This window comes from Antrostomus carolinensis, unplaced genomic scaffold, assembly GCF_000700745.2.
Source record: "Antrostomus carolinensis isolate BGI_N321 unplaced genomic scaffold, ASM70074v2 scaffold40422, whole genome shotgun sequence".
NCBI lineage: Eukaryota > Metazoa > Chordata > Aves > Caprimulgiformes > Caprimulgidae > Antrostomus > Antrostomus carolinensis.
The window spans coordinates 22134-37654 of record NW_010302425.1 but is presented as its reverse complement, the minus strand read 5'-3'; the positions used below and the strand labels follow the sequence as shown (position 1 = coordinate 37654).

The following is a 15521-nucleotide window of genomic DNA, read 5'->3' as shown; positions in this document are numbered from 1 at the left end:
TTTTATTTTATTTTATTTTATTTTAATTTGTAGCTCTAGGGAAATCAGTGAAACTCTTTATTTCTTATTTCCCTTAACTAGCTTTTGGACCTCTTGGTCAGCTCAGTCATATTTGACTGGAGGATAGAGGCCTTAAAGGTACTAAGTTCCTATAAGTTTTATCAAAAGAGACAAGCAGGTGAAGGAGAAGAGCACCTGCTAACCTTCCTGTGGAAGGAAAAGCTCCAGCCTTTTGCCTTGTTAGATGACCAGGAAAACCACCAGAGTATCTCCTTTAAGACAGAAAAGGCATCTGTTGCTCATGGCACTAAATTTATCTGGAGTTTTTCCATTAGATTTAACTCCACATCAGGGATGTTTTGGCATCTTATTGTGTAGCAGCACTTTCCAGTGTCTTGTAAAAAATCAACTTTTAAAGCTGGGATGGTGTGTTATGAGATTTTGAGCGCTCTAAAGCAGTGAATTCAGTTTGAAAGAAGCCTGTATTGGTGCATCAGTGAGTTAATTAGCATGCATTGACGGTGAAACAAAAATACATTTTGTAAACATGCAATAGTCCTAAAATAAATGCTTCTTAATTACCATGTCAACATTTTGCGGGTAATTTAATAAGTAGATAAATGGTTGCATGTGCAGGAGATCATGAATTGAATTCTGTTTTATCAGGCTATGGATCAAACAATGGCTGGCAATTCCCAGAAGAACAAGTTCTTGATCGATGGATTTCCCAGGAATGAAGATAATCTTCAAGGCTGGAATAAGACTATGGATGGAAAGGCGGATGTTTCTTTTGTTCTCTTCTTTGATTGTGACAATGAGGTAATGAAGTGTGTTACTCTGTAATTTCCTTTCTTACTATATTGTGAGAATCATTCAAGAAGAACAATAAAACTCTGTCAGATAGCGTAAGAGTAGAAGGAAAACTTGGTCTGTGAGTTTCAAGGATTTTTTGGCAACTTGTTTTTGCAGGTGAAAAACTATGTTTTTGAAATAGCAGGCAGCTAATTACACTTGATATAATCTTGTGCAAATAAATTACATTGAAGAAGAACTTCAGGCAATTGCATTGTCAGGGAATTTTTTTTTTTTATTTAAATACATTAAACAAAATTATTTGGTTAATTTTCAGAAAACATTACTCTGATGACTCTTACTAACTGTTGTTTGATTTAATTCTACGTCTTTATTTTCACAGATACAAGCTGTATTATAGGATAGCCAGTAATCAACATTTTATTCAGCAAGTCATTACGTTACAAGGGCATTTTGACAGTGATACATTATATTCATTTAACAAGCATCATGATTTGCTGTCTTTTTAGTATGTTGGTGCCCTTGAGGGATAAAAAATGATATGAGAATCCCAGCACCTTAAGCTGACTTTCTTCCTTTTACTCTTTTCCCCAATTTCACAAGAAATGTTATTACTTTTTTTTTTTACTTAATTGCAAATTTTCTTCATCTCTAAGAACAAGTGAGGGGTTATTTTTTCTATTTAAAACCAAATAAAGTTAAATTATTTTTTTATTATTTGGTGAGGTGTTAATTTTTGCATTCTAAATTTTTTCACTAGATCTAAAAATATACAACAATGCCTACATGAGCTTCTGGGGTTTGGGTTTTAGGTTTGTTTGTTTGTTTTTTAACTATAGGTATACTTTGTAGGAGAAGATTTTTAACCATTGTCCTCTTGCATGGGGAAGTAAATATATTCATGAGGTGTACCTGTGTCAGCACTGATTACTTAACTTTGTGCTTTAAAGCTTGGTTCACTGGGCAGCTTTTAACTGGTTAGAACTAACTTAGTTAGTTCTTCAATTTTTACTTAGCTTTTTCTTTTTATTTGCTTCGTTATAGCAATGTAAAGTAAGAACAACTTAAATTTTAATAATTTAGTATGTAGCCTCACAAAATTCTTGGGAGAATATACAGTGAGCTTCTTTCAGTGCAGGCATACGTTAGTATTTGACATGCTGCTTTTCAGAAAGTCTGAACACCTCCTTGAAAATCAGGTAGTTTTCATCTTGAAACATTCCAAGTTAGAGACGCAGTCAAACCTCAGAGCTTGATGTTTCTTCTACTGACCTCAATCCCATTTGAAGATACCCTATTTTAATAAACTGGTGAAGTGTAAAGCTATCATGCTTCAAGGACAGGTTGGACAGGGCTCTGAGTAACCTGACCTAGTTGAAGATGTCCCTGCTCACTGCAGGGGGTAGGACTAGATGGCCTTTAAAGGTCCCTTCCAACCCAAACCATTCTGTGATTCTATGAAAGAATCTTAACTTTCCATGTGACTTCTGGTTACATCCCCCAGATCTGGACAGTGTTTTGTGTATGAGGCCTATTTAGTTTTTCAGGTTTTTTGTTGTGTTCCCACTTTCAAGATAACACCTTGTGTTCTTGGTTGTGATCATCCTTTTGGTGTTTTTTTGTAGATATGTATTGGCCGCTGTCTTGAAAGAGGCAAGAGCAGTGGTAGGAGTGATGATAATCGTCAAAGCCTGGAAAAGAGGTATTATCTCCAAAACTTTTCAGTCCCCTTCTCTTTATATTTTACTATGTAATGCTTTTTCTCCTTGTGCTTCATTCTAGACTTCATACATATCTGCAGTCTACTAAGCCTATAATAGACTTGTATGAGAGAATGGGAAAAGTCAGAAAAGTGGATGCCTCTAAATCTGTTGATGAAGTAAGTATATAAATCAAAAAAATATGGGGATGACAGTGGCAGGGTACATATTTTTGGAATTCTTCTGAGATGTGTGTATGTGTGGTTAGTGTGCTAATTAAGCACTGATGTGTATTACTGAGGGAGGCTGTGGAACTCTCATTTTGACTCTTGAAGAACTGATTAAGATGTCACTAACTTTAAGAAATCAATTATTTCTGCTTGAACATGAGCTGGACTAAACATATTTTCAGTGTTTGTGTTTAACAATGTCTTGTCGTTTTCATTTTCACAAGATTTTGCTTTTCTGAACTAGTATTGCTCTTCTGGCTCTGTTGCCTGGAATTTATGCCAATATATATTTTTAAATACTGTCAATTATTGTGTGTGCTGATTTAACTTGAAGTAATTGTTTGACTAGCACTTCATAAAATAAATATTCTTCTCTCTCTTTTTAGGTTTTTGAAAAAGTTGTACAAATTTTTGACAAGGAAGGCTAATTCCCAGCTTGAAAATTCATTTAAACTTGTGCTTGAATCTTGCTTGAATAGCTGCTACTGCAGTCCACTCTTTGTAATTGTTTTAAAAGATTTTTTTATTGTTTTTCACATATCTAATGATGATTGGAAAAGAAGTTAATTACAAATGGATCTGTTTTTTAACTAGGAAATAATTTCTTGTGGCTATAGTATACAAATTTCAGGGTTCTCAACTAGTACAAGCTCAGTTACTTACATGGCAAAACCGCAGTTAAAACATCTCTCTGAAGAGACTATTTATTCTGTCACAGTTATGTGCCCATCATGGGCAGCCCTTCTTATTCCTTATTGCCATACACCTTCTTTATTTTTTTTAAGGATCAACTAAACAGCAACATTAAGCAATGAGGGACCCAGGTGCCCTTGTTTGTTTTTCGGATGCTTGGACCAAATTTAGCAGATATTTTTTCGGAGTATAATTTTGTCACCAAGTTCCCTGTTATCTCCAAACCTGAATTCTGTAAGTCAAGCTACAGTTTATATGAGAATCTGTTTCAGCAGTTCTCACGAAACTATTTAATAAGCTGTTCAGCAATAGACATACAAAGTGCTTTATGGAAAGTGGTGCTTTCTTATGACTCTGGATGTAAACTGTCTTGTAAGTTCTTGAGTACCTGGATGACATGGCCCTGGTCTTTACCTTGTCTTCATTTGTAAAAGTTTAAGAATAGAATTCCAAAGTCAGGTCAGTATTTCCATACTCATTTACTGAAAATTACAGTTATATTCTTAATTACAGCATGGTCTTCACAAGATGGCAGAAACTTTTAAATAGTGTCCAATAAACAAAATCTTCTAACAGTTCTGTCTTTGATAACAAGTGGAAGGGATTTTCTGTATTATTATTTTTATTGAAATACTGTGTTACTGAATGCTTTAAGGTTTGTTACCTGGGGAAATATTTTTATGGTTAAACTAGTGAATTGTTTCCCTAAAATGGTATAATTTTAATAGTTGTTTGTTTGAAAAGATTGTAAATTATTGCACTTTTGTTATGATGTGGTCAGCTGAGGGGAAGATACCTGCAGAAAAAGAAGTTCCATTCCCTTAAACAAATTGGGTTCATCACGTTCTCTTGAATTAGCCAAGTACAGTCAGCAGCAAGAGCTGGGATACGCAGATAACTACTTGAAACAAGCTGGTTTAAATGTTTGCACAGATGTGGTGTAATTCTGCCTTTTGTTTAAAGTAACCTTTTCTCTCCCCTCTATGGTATGCATAGGTCTGTGGGGGCCCAACTATGCATTCCTTGCATGCTCTAAGCTTTCACTGAAGAAGGCTCCAGAAGGCTTGAAGATGAGTGTTTTAACTAATTTTAGTGATAGAGTGGTTCTTCCTACATTAACTGACACTGTGATTGGTTTGTCGTATGCTAATAGGTGTTGCAAATAACAGGAAATTGCAGTTAGGAAATCTTGGAGTTCAGCTTTTCTTTAGTGATGAGTTTCACTGTGTAGGAAAAGCTTTAAATTAAGCCTAGCTTCTAATTAGAATCAGACTTGTTGGTCCTCATCCTGCAATCTGATCTGTGCGGGCAGATTTGTATTTGCATGAATTCTCATCTTGCTGAGGTTCTTGAGGCTGCTGGACTGGGGAAGAGATGGGTATGGAAACAAAGGGTAAACTACAGCGTCTTTTCCAGTGTGGCAGGAGTTCAGACAATGGACTGAGCACAAATAGCCGTTTACTACTGCAGAGTATATGGACCATGACTACTTTTGTGAGTGTGGGAGGCTAATGCTTTCGCGTTATGAATATCCCCTTTAAAAAACCGACAGCAAAATCATGGAATATAATTCTTACTGCATAAGTATGCTGACATAGGATAGGATCTAGTGAAACTGCATGTTTTGATATGAAGGTTAGAATTGGGGTTTTTCCAAAAAGACTTCAAACAGAATTCTTTAATCTAATTAGAGAGATTTCATTATCTTTTGTTCCCAAGTTACTGGTTCTTACAAGTTCTGTTCAGAATAGAGTATCTGTTTTCTCTCATCATATACTTCTCTGTGTATTTAAGCGCTGAAACAAAGAAAACCCTTTGGAGCAAGTTTTTGGGAAAAAAACAATGTTTTGGCAATATTGAATTTGGAGTGGATTGTAATGTGTCTGTGCAAAGACTAGATTTTTTTTGTCATTTTATTTATTGAAGATGCCATTAAATGTGTTACCAATTCTTTCAAGTTGAACTTATGATTGAAATAAAGATTAAAGGCAATACGCCAATATGTTGTGTCCGTTTAGCAGCAAAACTGTACAAAGAATTTGAGAAGATCCAATAAACTTCATTCTGTGGCTTAATATGACTGCTTGGCTTACAGTTATCTGTCACAAGGAATATTTTTCATATATATCTATATAAAGTGTGTATTTACTAGTGTTAGATATCTGGTGCCTGCTGTGTACACACAGGTATATGTGTGAATGTTTAGTTTTCACCATCAAAGCTGAAGTCCTGAAGACTATTAGGCACAGGATAAGATAAGGCAAATACCTGTGGAAGTGGTATGTTTTCTTGATTATATAGGTTTATCAAATTAATCTGTTCGTATAGTTGTGCAGTGATAATTCATTTGGCACATCTGTGAAAGACAAGGGACTTGAAGTGGACCAGGAAATGCAAACTTATTGCACAGCTGTTGTTGGAGACGCTTTTTGTCTTGATTTCTCATGCTTCCTTGCTTAATCACCAGCTGACTTCCTGAATGCCATTCTGTGTCTTTGCAGCACATGCCTACGTGCTGTACTTGAGATTGTGTTCTTAAAGGAGATTGACACAGCATAATATTCTTTATAAAAGCAACTGAGAGGGTTGCCAGGCTTATTTTAAAATAAACCTTCGCATTTTGCTTAAAGGTTTGTTGCAAAATGAGTTGTTTATTCATCTGTAGGTTTCCAGTAAAAAACATGTTGACCTTGAAACCTTAACTCTGGAAAGACTTGCAGAGCTGGCCTGAAAGAAATGAGAAAAGCAGGGGATTTTCCAGCAGTGGTAGGTGCCTTTCTGCTGGTAAAACTACATAGACCAAACATTTTTGATGAAACCTCACCCTGAGGTTGTATAGTGTCTCCTTGGGTACTGACTGACAGGGGCAAGGCTCTGGTAGCTTGCCCCAAAGCAAGCTGCCCACTCCCACAAGTGGGAGACTTGAACAGAAAATCCCTGCTGAAAAGGTGCCAGTTTGATGGGGTGGAGGCAGGTGGAGAAGACCATAAGCATGCAGTTGAGGATTGCCTCAATGTAAGATATTCCCCATTAGCAACATTTGAAGAGGTGGTTTGTGAGGGAGTTCCAAGGTCTTGTTCAAAATGCTGTGTTTTACAACAGTGGAGAGATCTGTGTGCTGCTGCCCAGGCTGAACTGGGGAGAATGGGAGAGTTAAATGGAAAAAAACCTCAGCTCAGACTGGAGCTGCCAACTGCTGTTACCGGTTGGCAGTTTCTAGCTGCCAGCATTTAGGAAAATTGCAGCTTAGGGGATTACTTTTCTGCTTAGTTTGACGTTCAATACCAGTTTGGTCCCTGTTGTGCTACAGAAGTCTCCGAAAGCAATGATCTATAACTGCTCAGCTGACCTTCTGCTCGAGAGGGCCATCGCTTGGCCCCTTGGCACGATCAGGTCATTTCTTCACGATGCAGTGCTGCAGGAGTTGGAGACTGGGCACCCGAGGCTGTGCGCTTGCCACAGTCCAAAGATCCTGGGCTTAACAGCTAATAACGAAAACTGTGAGACGATGCAAAGAGGATTCAGCTGATCAGGTAACAAAGGAGACAGTAACAAAAATATTAAGACTTTAGGTTTTGTACAGCAGTAATTCTCACACTCTTTTGATCTACAGACCTTTACAAATCTTCCAGTGGAGATAGGGGGGCGTAGATTAAATTAATCTTGCTGCTCTCCACTGTTTTTCATGGATTGCTTAGTTTAAGATGGTGGTTTTCAGCCTGTGGTCTGTCGAGTATTTCTGTTGGTAACAATAGGTGTCTTTATTGAGTCTTCCAATCTGCTCGGCTGATATATTCTCTATCCTCTTTGCTTTCTGCCTTTTAACGTCTTTTCCTTACCTTCCTGAATTGTGGATGTTCTTTGGGTTGGGGAAAGAGATGCTCTTGCCAATGTCTGGGCTTTGCAAAAGAAACAAAATCTTTGGGTACCTTCAGCTGGAGCAATCAGCCTGTTTCTGCCAATGAGTTTGGTACATAATCTGTTACAGAACTGAGGTAAAACAATGTGCTTTTTTCTCCCCCCGCAATTACACTGTGTAGTACCTTTGCTCTTTTCTCCTATGAGTGAGCTCAGGTGTGTCTGTCTTGCTTCAGCACAGTGCTTAGTAGCAGCTGCATGAAAAAAACCCAATCTCTGTATGTTAAACCTGTTCCACTTCAATGGGAGCAAGTGAGATGATTGAGGAGGGGAGGAAAGAAGCTTGAAGAAGCTCAGTCAATTCTGCTTCACTAGTCAGACTTCAGGTTTAGATACACATCTGATCTGCACAGCAGCCATGCTTGTGTTTAGTCTGGCTATGCCATGATTGTGCTGGATAGAAATTCATGCAAAAGCCCTCTCTGCCTAGAAGTTGCCCATCTTCCCTCATCGTCTCTGCCACCTTAAATTCCAGGGGTTGTGGGGACGGGAATTTGTCTTCAGGGAAAGGCTGTAAAAGCTAAACTGGGCAGGATGAAGACAAATTGAGCTGTTCTTGTGAAGAACAAGATGCACAGCTTATTTCACTGTGGGCAGCGGTGCCAGGCTATTTTGTCATCTTGGTTTATAACCGTATTCCGACAGCAAAGCAGAAATTTTCTCTTCCCCCTCAAATGTTTGGCAGAAAGCTTGCTTTTGTCTAAAATGCTTCTTAAGCACTGTGCGAACCATTCAGTCCTAAACCAAATACCAGTTTGAGTTGTGCTTTTTCTTTCTAATTTACAAATAGGAGGGTTTGGTTTAGTTTCTTGTAATAGCTGCTGCAGAGAGACAACTCTTGGAAAATACAAGGCGCCATCCCAAAAGATATTATCTGCTTTATTCTGGAGGGCTTTTTAGCACAATGCAGTTTCTTCATGGTGAGAAATGGCAGAGATTGCTGGATTGCTGTGTGACTACCGAAGTGTAACAGTATGCGGATGGTACGTGGAAATGGTATCTTTTTGCAACAGCTCTGCTTGCACAAAGCTAAACTTTTGTGCTCAGCGCCCACTTTTATTTAGTGCAATGAGATGTGAAAAGAGATTTTTGGTTAGCTTCTCAACTGGATCAAGTCTTAGGAGTGAAGCTTAATCTATTGTGAAGGTCTTCAGGAACTACCAAGATCTATCAAAATATTTGGAGGATGTAATACGTGGCGGTCCTCTTTCCTGACTGAGCATAGTGCTGTTACCACTGTTTTCTTCTAATCCAAAACCAGCTGAAGTCCACAGCTGTGGTCACCAAGTGTCCTGAGGTCGATGTTATGTTCTAACCCAAATACCTCTGTCCCTGTCAGAATACTTCCTCTCATTTCATTTGGATATGATGGAAGGATATATCCTCTCCCTTTATTTCAGGGGGAGGACTGACACAGTCCAAAGTGAAGCTCCTGCCCCACCTCATACTCTGCATACACACACTTCTGTGAGAGGGAGATCCTCTCTGGGAGCCGTAGTGGCTGCCTTACTTCCAGTTTCCTTTCCAGGCTGTGCGTCCTGCATGGACAAGATTTCCCAAGGTGTAGTAGTTATATCGCTACCCTGAGAGGGGAGATGGTAGCCAGACCATAGGAGAAGCCCTGGGGCATAGGAGACAACAATGGTGTGAAATATCTTGGAGGCGTTTTTCAAATGAAAGTATAATCAGCAGCCACATTTTTGCTGGGTAATCAAAATGCCAATGGAAAATAGAAACAGGGATAATTTTACCAAGTTCTTTCTAATTGAAAATTTTCTGCGGAAAGAAAGTGCATTTGACCACTTCCTTGCGACAGAGCTCAGGATTTTAAGTGCTGTCCCTGAAGCAAGCGTTGCATTTGGATTACCATGTGTGACTTCTTGTGAAGCTTCCCTGGGCTCTTGGATGCTGTTCTTGCCAGCAAGAGCAGATTGCTTCCAGCAATAAACATCCCACAAAATTATGTATGTTCTTTAAGAAAAGTACCAAGATTTTCTGCTAATTGCAAAAATACATAATGGATGCCTTCAGCATCTGTTATTTATTCTCTAACCAGCTTTCATCCAAAAGTAACCTTTAAACAAACATTAAGATTGGGTATTTTAACTGTTCCAATGTGTCACACACATCTACACCTTCCAGTTTAATTATGGTTGAAACACATGCTTATAGTTGACATCTAGTGAGGGGGAGATGTTTATACCTCTAACTCGGAAACCTTCACAACCTGGAGAAGATGATGCTCGGTGCCAGAGCTGAAAGCCACGTCTCGGGTGTTAAGCTGTGCTCTTTTTTGGAAGCCAAAACCTAGCAGAGAGGATTTTGCTCACACAACAATTGCTTCAATCTACCACAAGGAGGGGTGCAAGGCTCACAGAGGAAAGGCTGCAGCTTCCAAGTGTCATTCATAGGCTGTACAGCGTTTCCCGTACATTGAAAAAGCTGATTTTTAAAATAAAAAAAGGCTGGGTTTTTTTTTTAATTGTGTATTTTTTTTAAAAAAAACCCCAACAAATCCTCACAAAGAAACAGATATTTTTGGATGGATTTTTTTGTTGCAGTGAGATCTGCTATATTGCCAACTTGGCAATGGTGAATGACATGCTTTTTTGTCAGTTTATTTAATTGCATCTCATGAGAACAACTAGATGGGACCAATTTAATTATTATGGCTGTTCTGTGCCACTACACTGGTGGTAGGTTTGTCATTCCCATTCTGAACCAACTAGGCAACTTTCTGAGCTTTGTTTGGGTGAGACTTTTCCATGAGCAAAGGAGTTGCACACCTGGGACCACTGCAGAGAAGTATTCCTGGTGTCTCTCCATTCCCGGAGCGCCTCAGATGTGACACCTCTCCTGGGCTGGCAGAGGGAGCATTAAAAGGGAGGCTGCTGGGAAAAGCTGAGAGGTAAGCACCCGATTCCCTTCCACGGGGGAATTTTAGAGTGAAATGACTGTAGCTACAAAGTCTAAACCCTAAATTGTTTTGTCTGCAGCAGCAGTCCCCTACATAGGCTCGGTAGTGGGGACTTGCAGGACCAAGTCAGAGCAGATGGAGAAGGTGTCTCGCAGGCAGTGCAGATGTTGGAAGAAGGGACAAGAGTTGGCTTGTGGTTTAACAACTTGTTTTGCTTTATGCAAAGCCTTGGTGCTGGACAGGCTCTGAGGAGGAGGTCCCTTAGGAAGGACAGGTTTACCATGTTTTAGGAGAACTTCACTGCATCAGTTCAGTGAATCAAGAGTCATTCAACTCTAAAATTATTCCAAGTGTTTAGGTCAGGATGTTAAGCAAGTTCTGCTGTTTGTCCAAAGTATCATCAGGAGGTATTTTTATCAGGTAAATAAATCAGTGCAATCTTTTTAGGGCACCTGCTCGCACTGGAAGAGAAGTTCCTCAAGAACAAGTTAACACAGCTGCGGGCAGAGTCTGAGAACCAAAGCCAGTTCTGAGTCCAGCCCCCCTTGCAGGATAGGACATCTCTCAGCAGTCATGTCCGACCTGCTAACGTCCATCTCCACCACAGAATAAAAGACTAGATAATTATGCTTCAGATAATATATGTTTTTAAAAGTTAAGAAGAACACCAGTTAATTAAAATGATAAGGCAGAAGTGACCTTAATAATAATAAAATAATAAAATATGATAACCTTAATTTTGAAAATTAGTGAAAAAATGACTGATCCATTAACTGACGCTGTGTTAGGGTTTACTCTGGAGAAGGGAGATTTTGAGTCCCTTTGGGAGAGCATGTAGATTTCTGCTGTCTGAGTAGGCACAGGGTCACCACAGCAGCCAATGACAGTAGACAGGAGGCATATGAAGAGCCTTAATTAGCTTGGTTTTTATTCTTCCATCATGAGCAATTCACTAACTCCAGCCTTATCTACCCTGCTGTCCCCTCTCTGAACTGCACAGTCCCATAAAAATATGAGCTCCGGGGGGACAAAGATAAAGGTGGGAAGATGAGAGCTGCTACAAACAGCCAAGGAGATCTGAAGGGCACAGAAATGGGTCAGGTCGTTGGCAAAAACCCACAGGTGACGGTCCTTGGTACAAAGGCAGGGTAACCCTCATGTGCTACTAATTGGTCTAATTGGTTGCAGCAGGGAACCCAGCCCAGGTGGGTGAGAACAGGCACTTGCTAACTGGGCTCCTGCTGGTCCCCAGCAGTTAGTGTAAACTGGAGCCTAGGAGGACCTCACAGTCAGGGAGGGAAGTGCTGGTCCTGCAACCCCTGCGTTGGGATCCAGGTGAAGGAGCAGAGGTGAGAGCTCTGGGTTTAGTTGTGATTCTGCTTGTTTGCTCAGGGGCAAAGCTGCTGGCTCCTTCAGACTGTCTGAGCCGGGCTGGGCTGCGTGAGGGGAAGGTGCTGGGGGTGTTTGAGCAATGCCAAGGACACATGGCTGAGTAGCTTCTTAGTATTTCATTGAGTGTTGCCGTGGGCACAGTGGGGACTGGAGCACAAAACCTTGGGATCCCTTGGGCAGAGGTCTCCATCAGCTGCGGGGCTTTGCTGTGCTGCCTGTCGATCTCTTCCTCTGCCAGGAAATGCCCCAAAGCTCCCAAGTTGCTGAGGAGTTTGATGTTACTCAAGGGGACTTTGGTGCCCCAAAGCCTGCGTGACTGGAAAGCTTGCCAGGCACTCAGAGAGCATGAAATTTGGTTAGAAATCATCTGAAGCTTGTATTTTTTTCTTTGCTTTCTGATTTCCCTTTTTTTGGTTTGTTTGTTTCTGTCCCATAACCACAAGGAGTAGGAAAGTTGTTTTTTCCTTTTTAAAGCAGACTCAGATTTCTGTATCATCTCTTGGATCTTCACATAAAGGAAAAAAAAAGTCCTACCCAAGTTTCTCTAACTCCACTATTGCAAGCCTTAAGGAAGCATTGCTAACTAAATTTAAACTGAGAAAATGAGCGAAGGATGAGAGGTGAAAAAGAAATGCTGTGGATTAATTGAGTTGCAAGATGCCTGCAGCAAGTCAAAGAACTTTGCTTGCTAGAGGAGCTGCCCTGGTTTACCTGGCTGGTGGCAAGTTCTGCCTGCCAGGGCTCAGCCCTGCCCACAGATGAGCATGTGTCCAGCTGAGGAGCTGGGGTACTTGGTCTTTTTTTGGCTCAGTTTTCAGTCAGAGCAAGCTCTAAGTAACAGGCAAGCAAGCTGCAGGAGTAAACCTTGCCCCTTCTTCTGCAGACCTGTGACACAGACAATGGAGGTGGGACAGAAAGACCACGACCCCATATTGTCCCCTGCCTGCCCACAGCAGCACCAGTGCTGCTCTGTTGCATGTGATGCCATTATGGCTTTTCTGCCTCAAAAATGTGGTTTTTTAACACCTGAGAGGGGTGACAGAAATGAGAACTGTTTGCCATGGTGCTGAGCTGCTGCCATGGACCTGCTGGCTCCCTGCTCTGCTGCTGCGGTGCCCAGCTGTGGGGACAGACCCTCCATTCTTCCCCACCAAGCTCGTAATCCCTAGCTTGATCCTTGGTATTTTTAAACCTGTGATGATGTCAGCAGAGGAAATGGGCTGTTTGTGTGCTTAAAATTGGGTGTTTGTGGGTTGTGCTGCTGTGGGAGGAGAGGCTGCATCAGCCTGACCCCCCTGTAGGACATATACACAGGGGGACAGGACACCTGTGGGGTGGCAGTACTGGGCTGTGTGTTGTAGGGGTGAAAGCCTGTCTGGGAGATGGGTTCATCAGGTGGGCATCCATAGGGATGTGGGACCCCCATCTAGGCTCTGCACACCTGGATTTCCCCCCTCTATGCACATAGACACTGGTGGTCCCCAAAACTCTGTCCTTTAGGGGTGACAACAGTGGCATCCCATAAAGTCTCCAGGGCTGAAGCCACTACCAGCGGAGTGAAAAAACCTTCCTGAAGGTAAATAAAGCCCCAATCTATTGTATTATTTTAAAAAGAGCTGCCTCCCACATGTGACCTTGGGGTGCGTGTTGATGGGTACCTGCCGCAAGGCTTTAGTCTGAATCCAAATCCCCTCTCCCTCTGCCTTTCTCCCCTGGAATGGGAGCTGTCATCATGCTGCTCAATCTTTTAAGTCGGCCTGAATGCCAGTTGTCTCACTTCTTTAGTAAAAAGAAAAAGTCTCTGAGGTGCAGCATGAGGTAGTTACTCTGTTTTAAGGTGTGCCCTGGCTCACACTTGAGTGTTTGCCTGATCTCCTCTGCCTTGTGATTCGGGTGAAGGCACGTTCTGGATGAAAGGTTTGTTTTAGTGAAAGTGAGGGAGATGGCAGAGCCTGCAGGTCTGTGAATAGACCGGTTGTTGAGGCCACTGCGGTCTCTTAAATTGGGGACCCATTGGTAGGGAGAGGAGGAACGATGGGCACCTGTGATGGCTGCAGGTCCCCCATGCTCTGTGGGCAAGAGGAGCCCCTGAGGTCACCCATTGCCTCCTGGGTGAGAGGATGGCTGTGGGCTGGATGAGGGTGATACAGACAGAAATCAGGCTCTTTGTGCTCTCTGCTAGAAAACACAACCGTGAAACTGTTTGAAATACCCATCATAAGTAACACAAACCCACCAGCAGCTGCCAGGAAGCTCCTGAGGATGGTGCAGCAGTGGGCTGTTCACTGCTGAGCCCTGGCTGGAGGCCATCAGGCTGGTCTGATAGTGAGACATATGTCTCTAGTGAGACATAATCCCTCTGCCAGGGATGAAATAAACTCTTGCAGCAGGTAACTTTCCATGCTTATCCATGCTCACCTGCGATGTTTTCCCTTTTTGGCCCCAGACCACAGCCTACTTGATGGGGACGTGTTTAAGCGAGTCAATCACAGGGCAGTAGTGGAGAAGGCAAACAGGAAGGGCACAGTGGAAGGGCAAGTTTCAGAGTGACCTGATGCTGGGGTGGGGACACAAATTGATGGAGCGTGCATGAAATGAATGGCTCCAGCAATGACGTGGTCAGTCTTCCGGTGAACACGAGGAAGGGAGAACTGTCTGGCTCCAGGATGATACCTGGTGACTTGTGTAGAGGAAAAGCCCTGGCACCAACTGGTGCATGAGGCTGATGAGAGGTGATCTGGGCAGGTCATTCAGAAAATTTGGTTTGCTGGCCCCAGGGGGATGTAATCACCTTGGCCTGATGTTATCTGGGAGGCTGTTTGTGAGGAGGACAAGTGAAATGGGCAGGCAAGCAGGAGCCTCTGGCTGGGAGTCAAGCCCTGGGGTCCTAAGGAGGGCTAGTGCCTGGTGGGAGAGGGGATGTGCTTCACTGCTGCTGGAGAGGGATGTGAGGAATTGGGGAAAAGCTGATGTGAGGCTGGGTGCTGTCTTGGCTGAGCCTGGTTTAAGCCAACTCAACTTTATCGATGTCCTCTCTGATGCTGGGTACAATAGTTTCCAGACCTGTTTCTAAGCACGTTGTTTTAATGTGATTGGTATTTGAGTTTCCCTTCCCAGCAATGAAATTTCAGCAAAAACTGTAATTTCTAAGCAAAGTTTCTTTTTTTATTTGTTTTTTTAAAATCCATATGCACACCTTTGAAACTAGAGATCAATATGGCATGTATCCTGGCTGGGTGAGGGTGAAGGTGAAGGTTCTGGACATCACTGTGTGGTGAGGCGGTCCCAAATCCCACGGGGTCCCAAAATATGCATCGCTGTGGAAATTACACATGCAGCTCCTGATGAGTTGGGCTGAAGTGGCTTTCCCAAGGGCACCCAGATGTTCTGGGGCACAAAAGAGAGAGGACCCCAAATCTCACAACCAACCTTAAACTACCAAAGCATCTTGTCTTCTCTTTAGTCTACATTAACAAGCAACAAACTCACGCTACCATTAGCATAAAACCTTGTTCATGTTGGTTGCTTTAACACTGGAAATGGTGTGTTTCTAGGGTAATCACAAAAATGCATTGGTTTATTATTATTTTCATTGACGTTCTTATTTTCAAATGTCAATGACATGAATAGAAGGGACCTGCTGAATAAACATCCATTGCCTTTCTTTGTGAAGAGATTATGTTTTGTTGTGCTTGCAGAAATGACTTTTACTGCCATGCATTGTCTTTTAAAAGCAAAAGAATAACAAATAAACAACAAAAATCACCTCAGATACAGTGCCTATTTGGAAGGAAAAATCAGGTTTGGTATTGTGTGTTGTGTGGTTAAATTTATTTCATTTTAAATTTATTCCTCCCC

At 41.8% G+C, this 15521-nt stretch overlaps 1 protein-coding gene across 1 annotated transcript; it reads left to right on the top strand.

The window, feature by feature from the left end:
* Window positions 1–635: 635 nt before the first annotated feature.
* CMPK1 (cytidine/uridine monophosphate kinase 1) lies at window positions 636–3674 on the top strand. Its single transcript, XM_010163786.1, has 4 exons — window positions 636–819; window positions 2439–2515; window positions 2596–2692; window positions 3130–3674. Exons 1-4 carry the CDS (start codon window positions 670–672, stop codon window positions 3169–3171), a joined length of 366 nt encoding a protein of 121 aa, XP_010162088.1. The 5' UTR covers window positions 636–669; the 3' UTR covers window positions 3172–3674.
* Window positions 3675–15521: the final 11847 nt, after the last annotated feature.

Bases quoted from the DNA above. Each gene is read 5' to 3' on its own strand.
- CMPK1 (XM_010163786.1), top strand. From the start codon at position 670: ATGGATCAAACAATGGCTGGCAATTCCCAGAAGAACAAGTTCTTGATC. The intron at 820-2,438 runs GTAATGAAGTGT...GTTTTTTTGTAG, and splicing joins TCTTTGATTGTGACAATGAG to ATATGTATTGGCCGCTGTCT. The intron at 2,693-3,129 runs GTAAGTATATAA...CTCTCTTTTTAG, and splicing joins CCTCTAAATCTGTTGATGAA to GTTTTTGAAAAAGTTGTACA.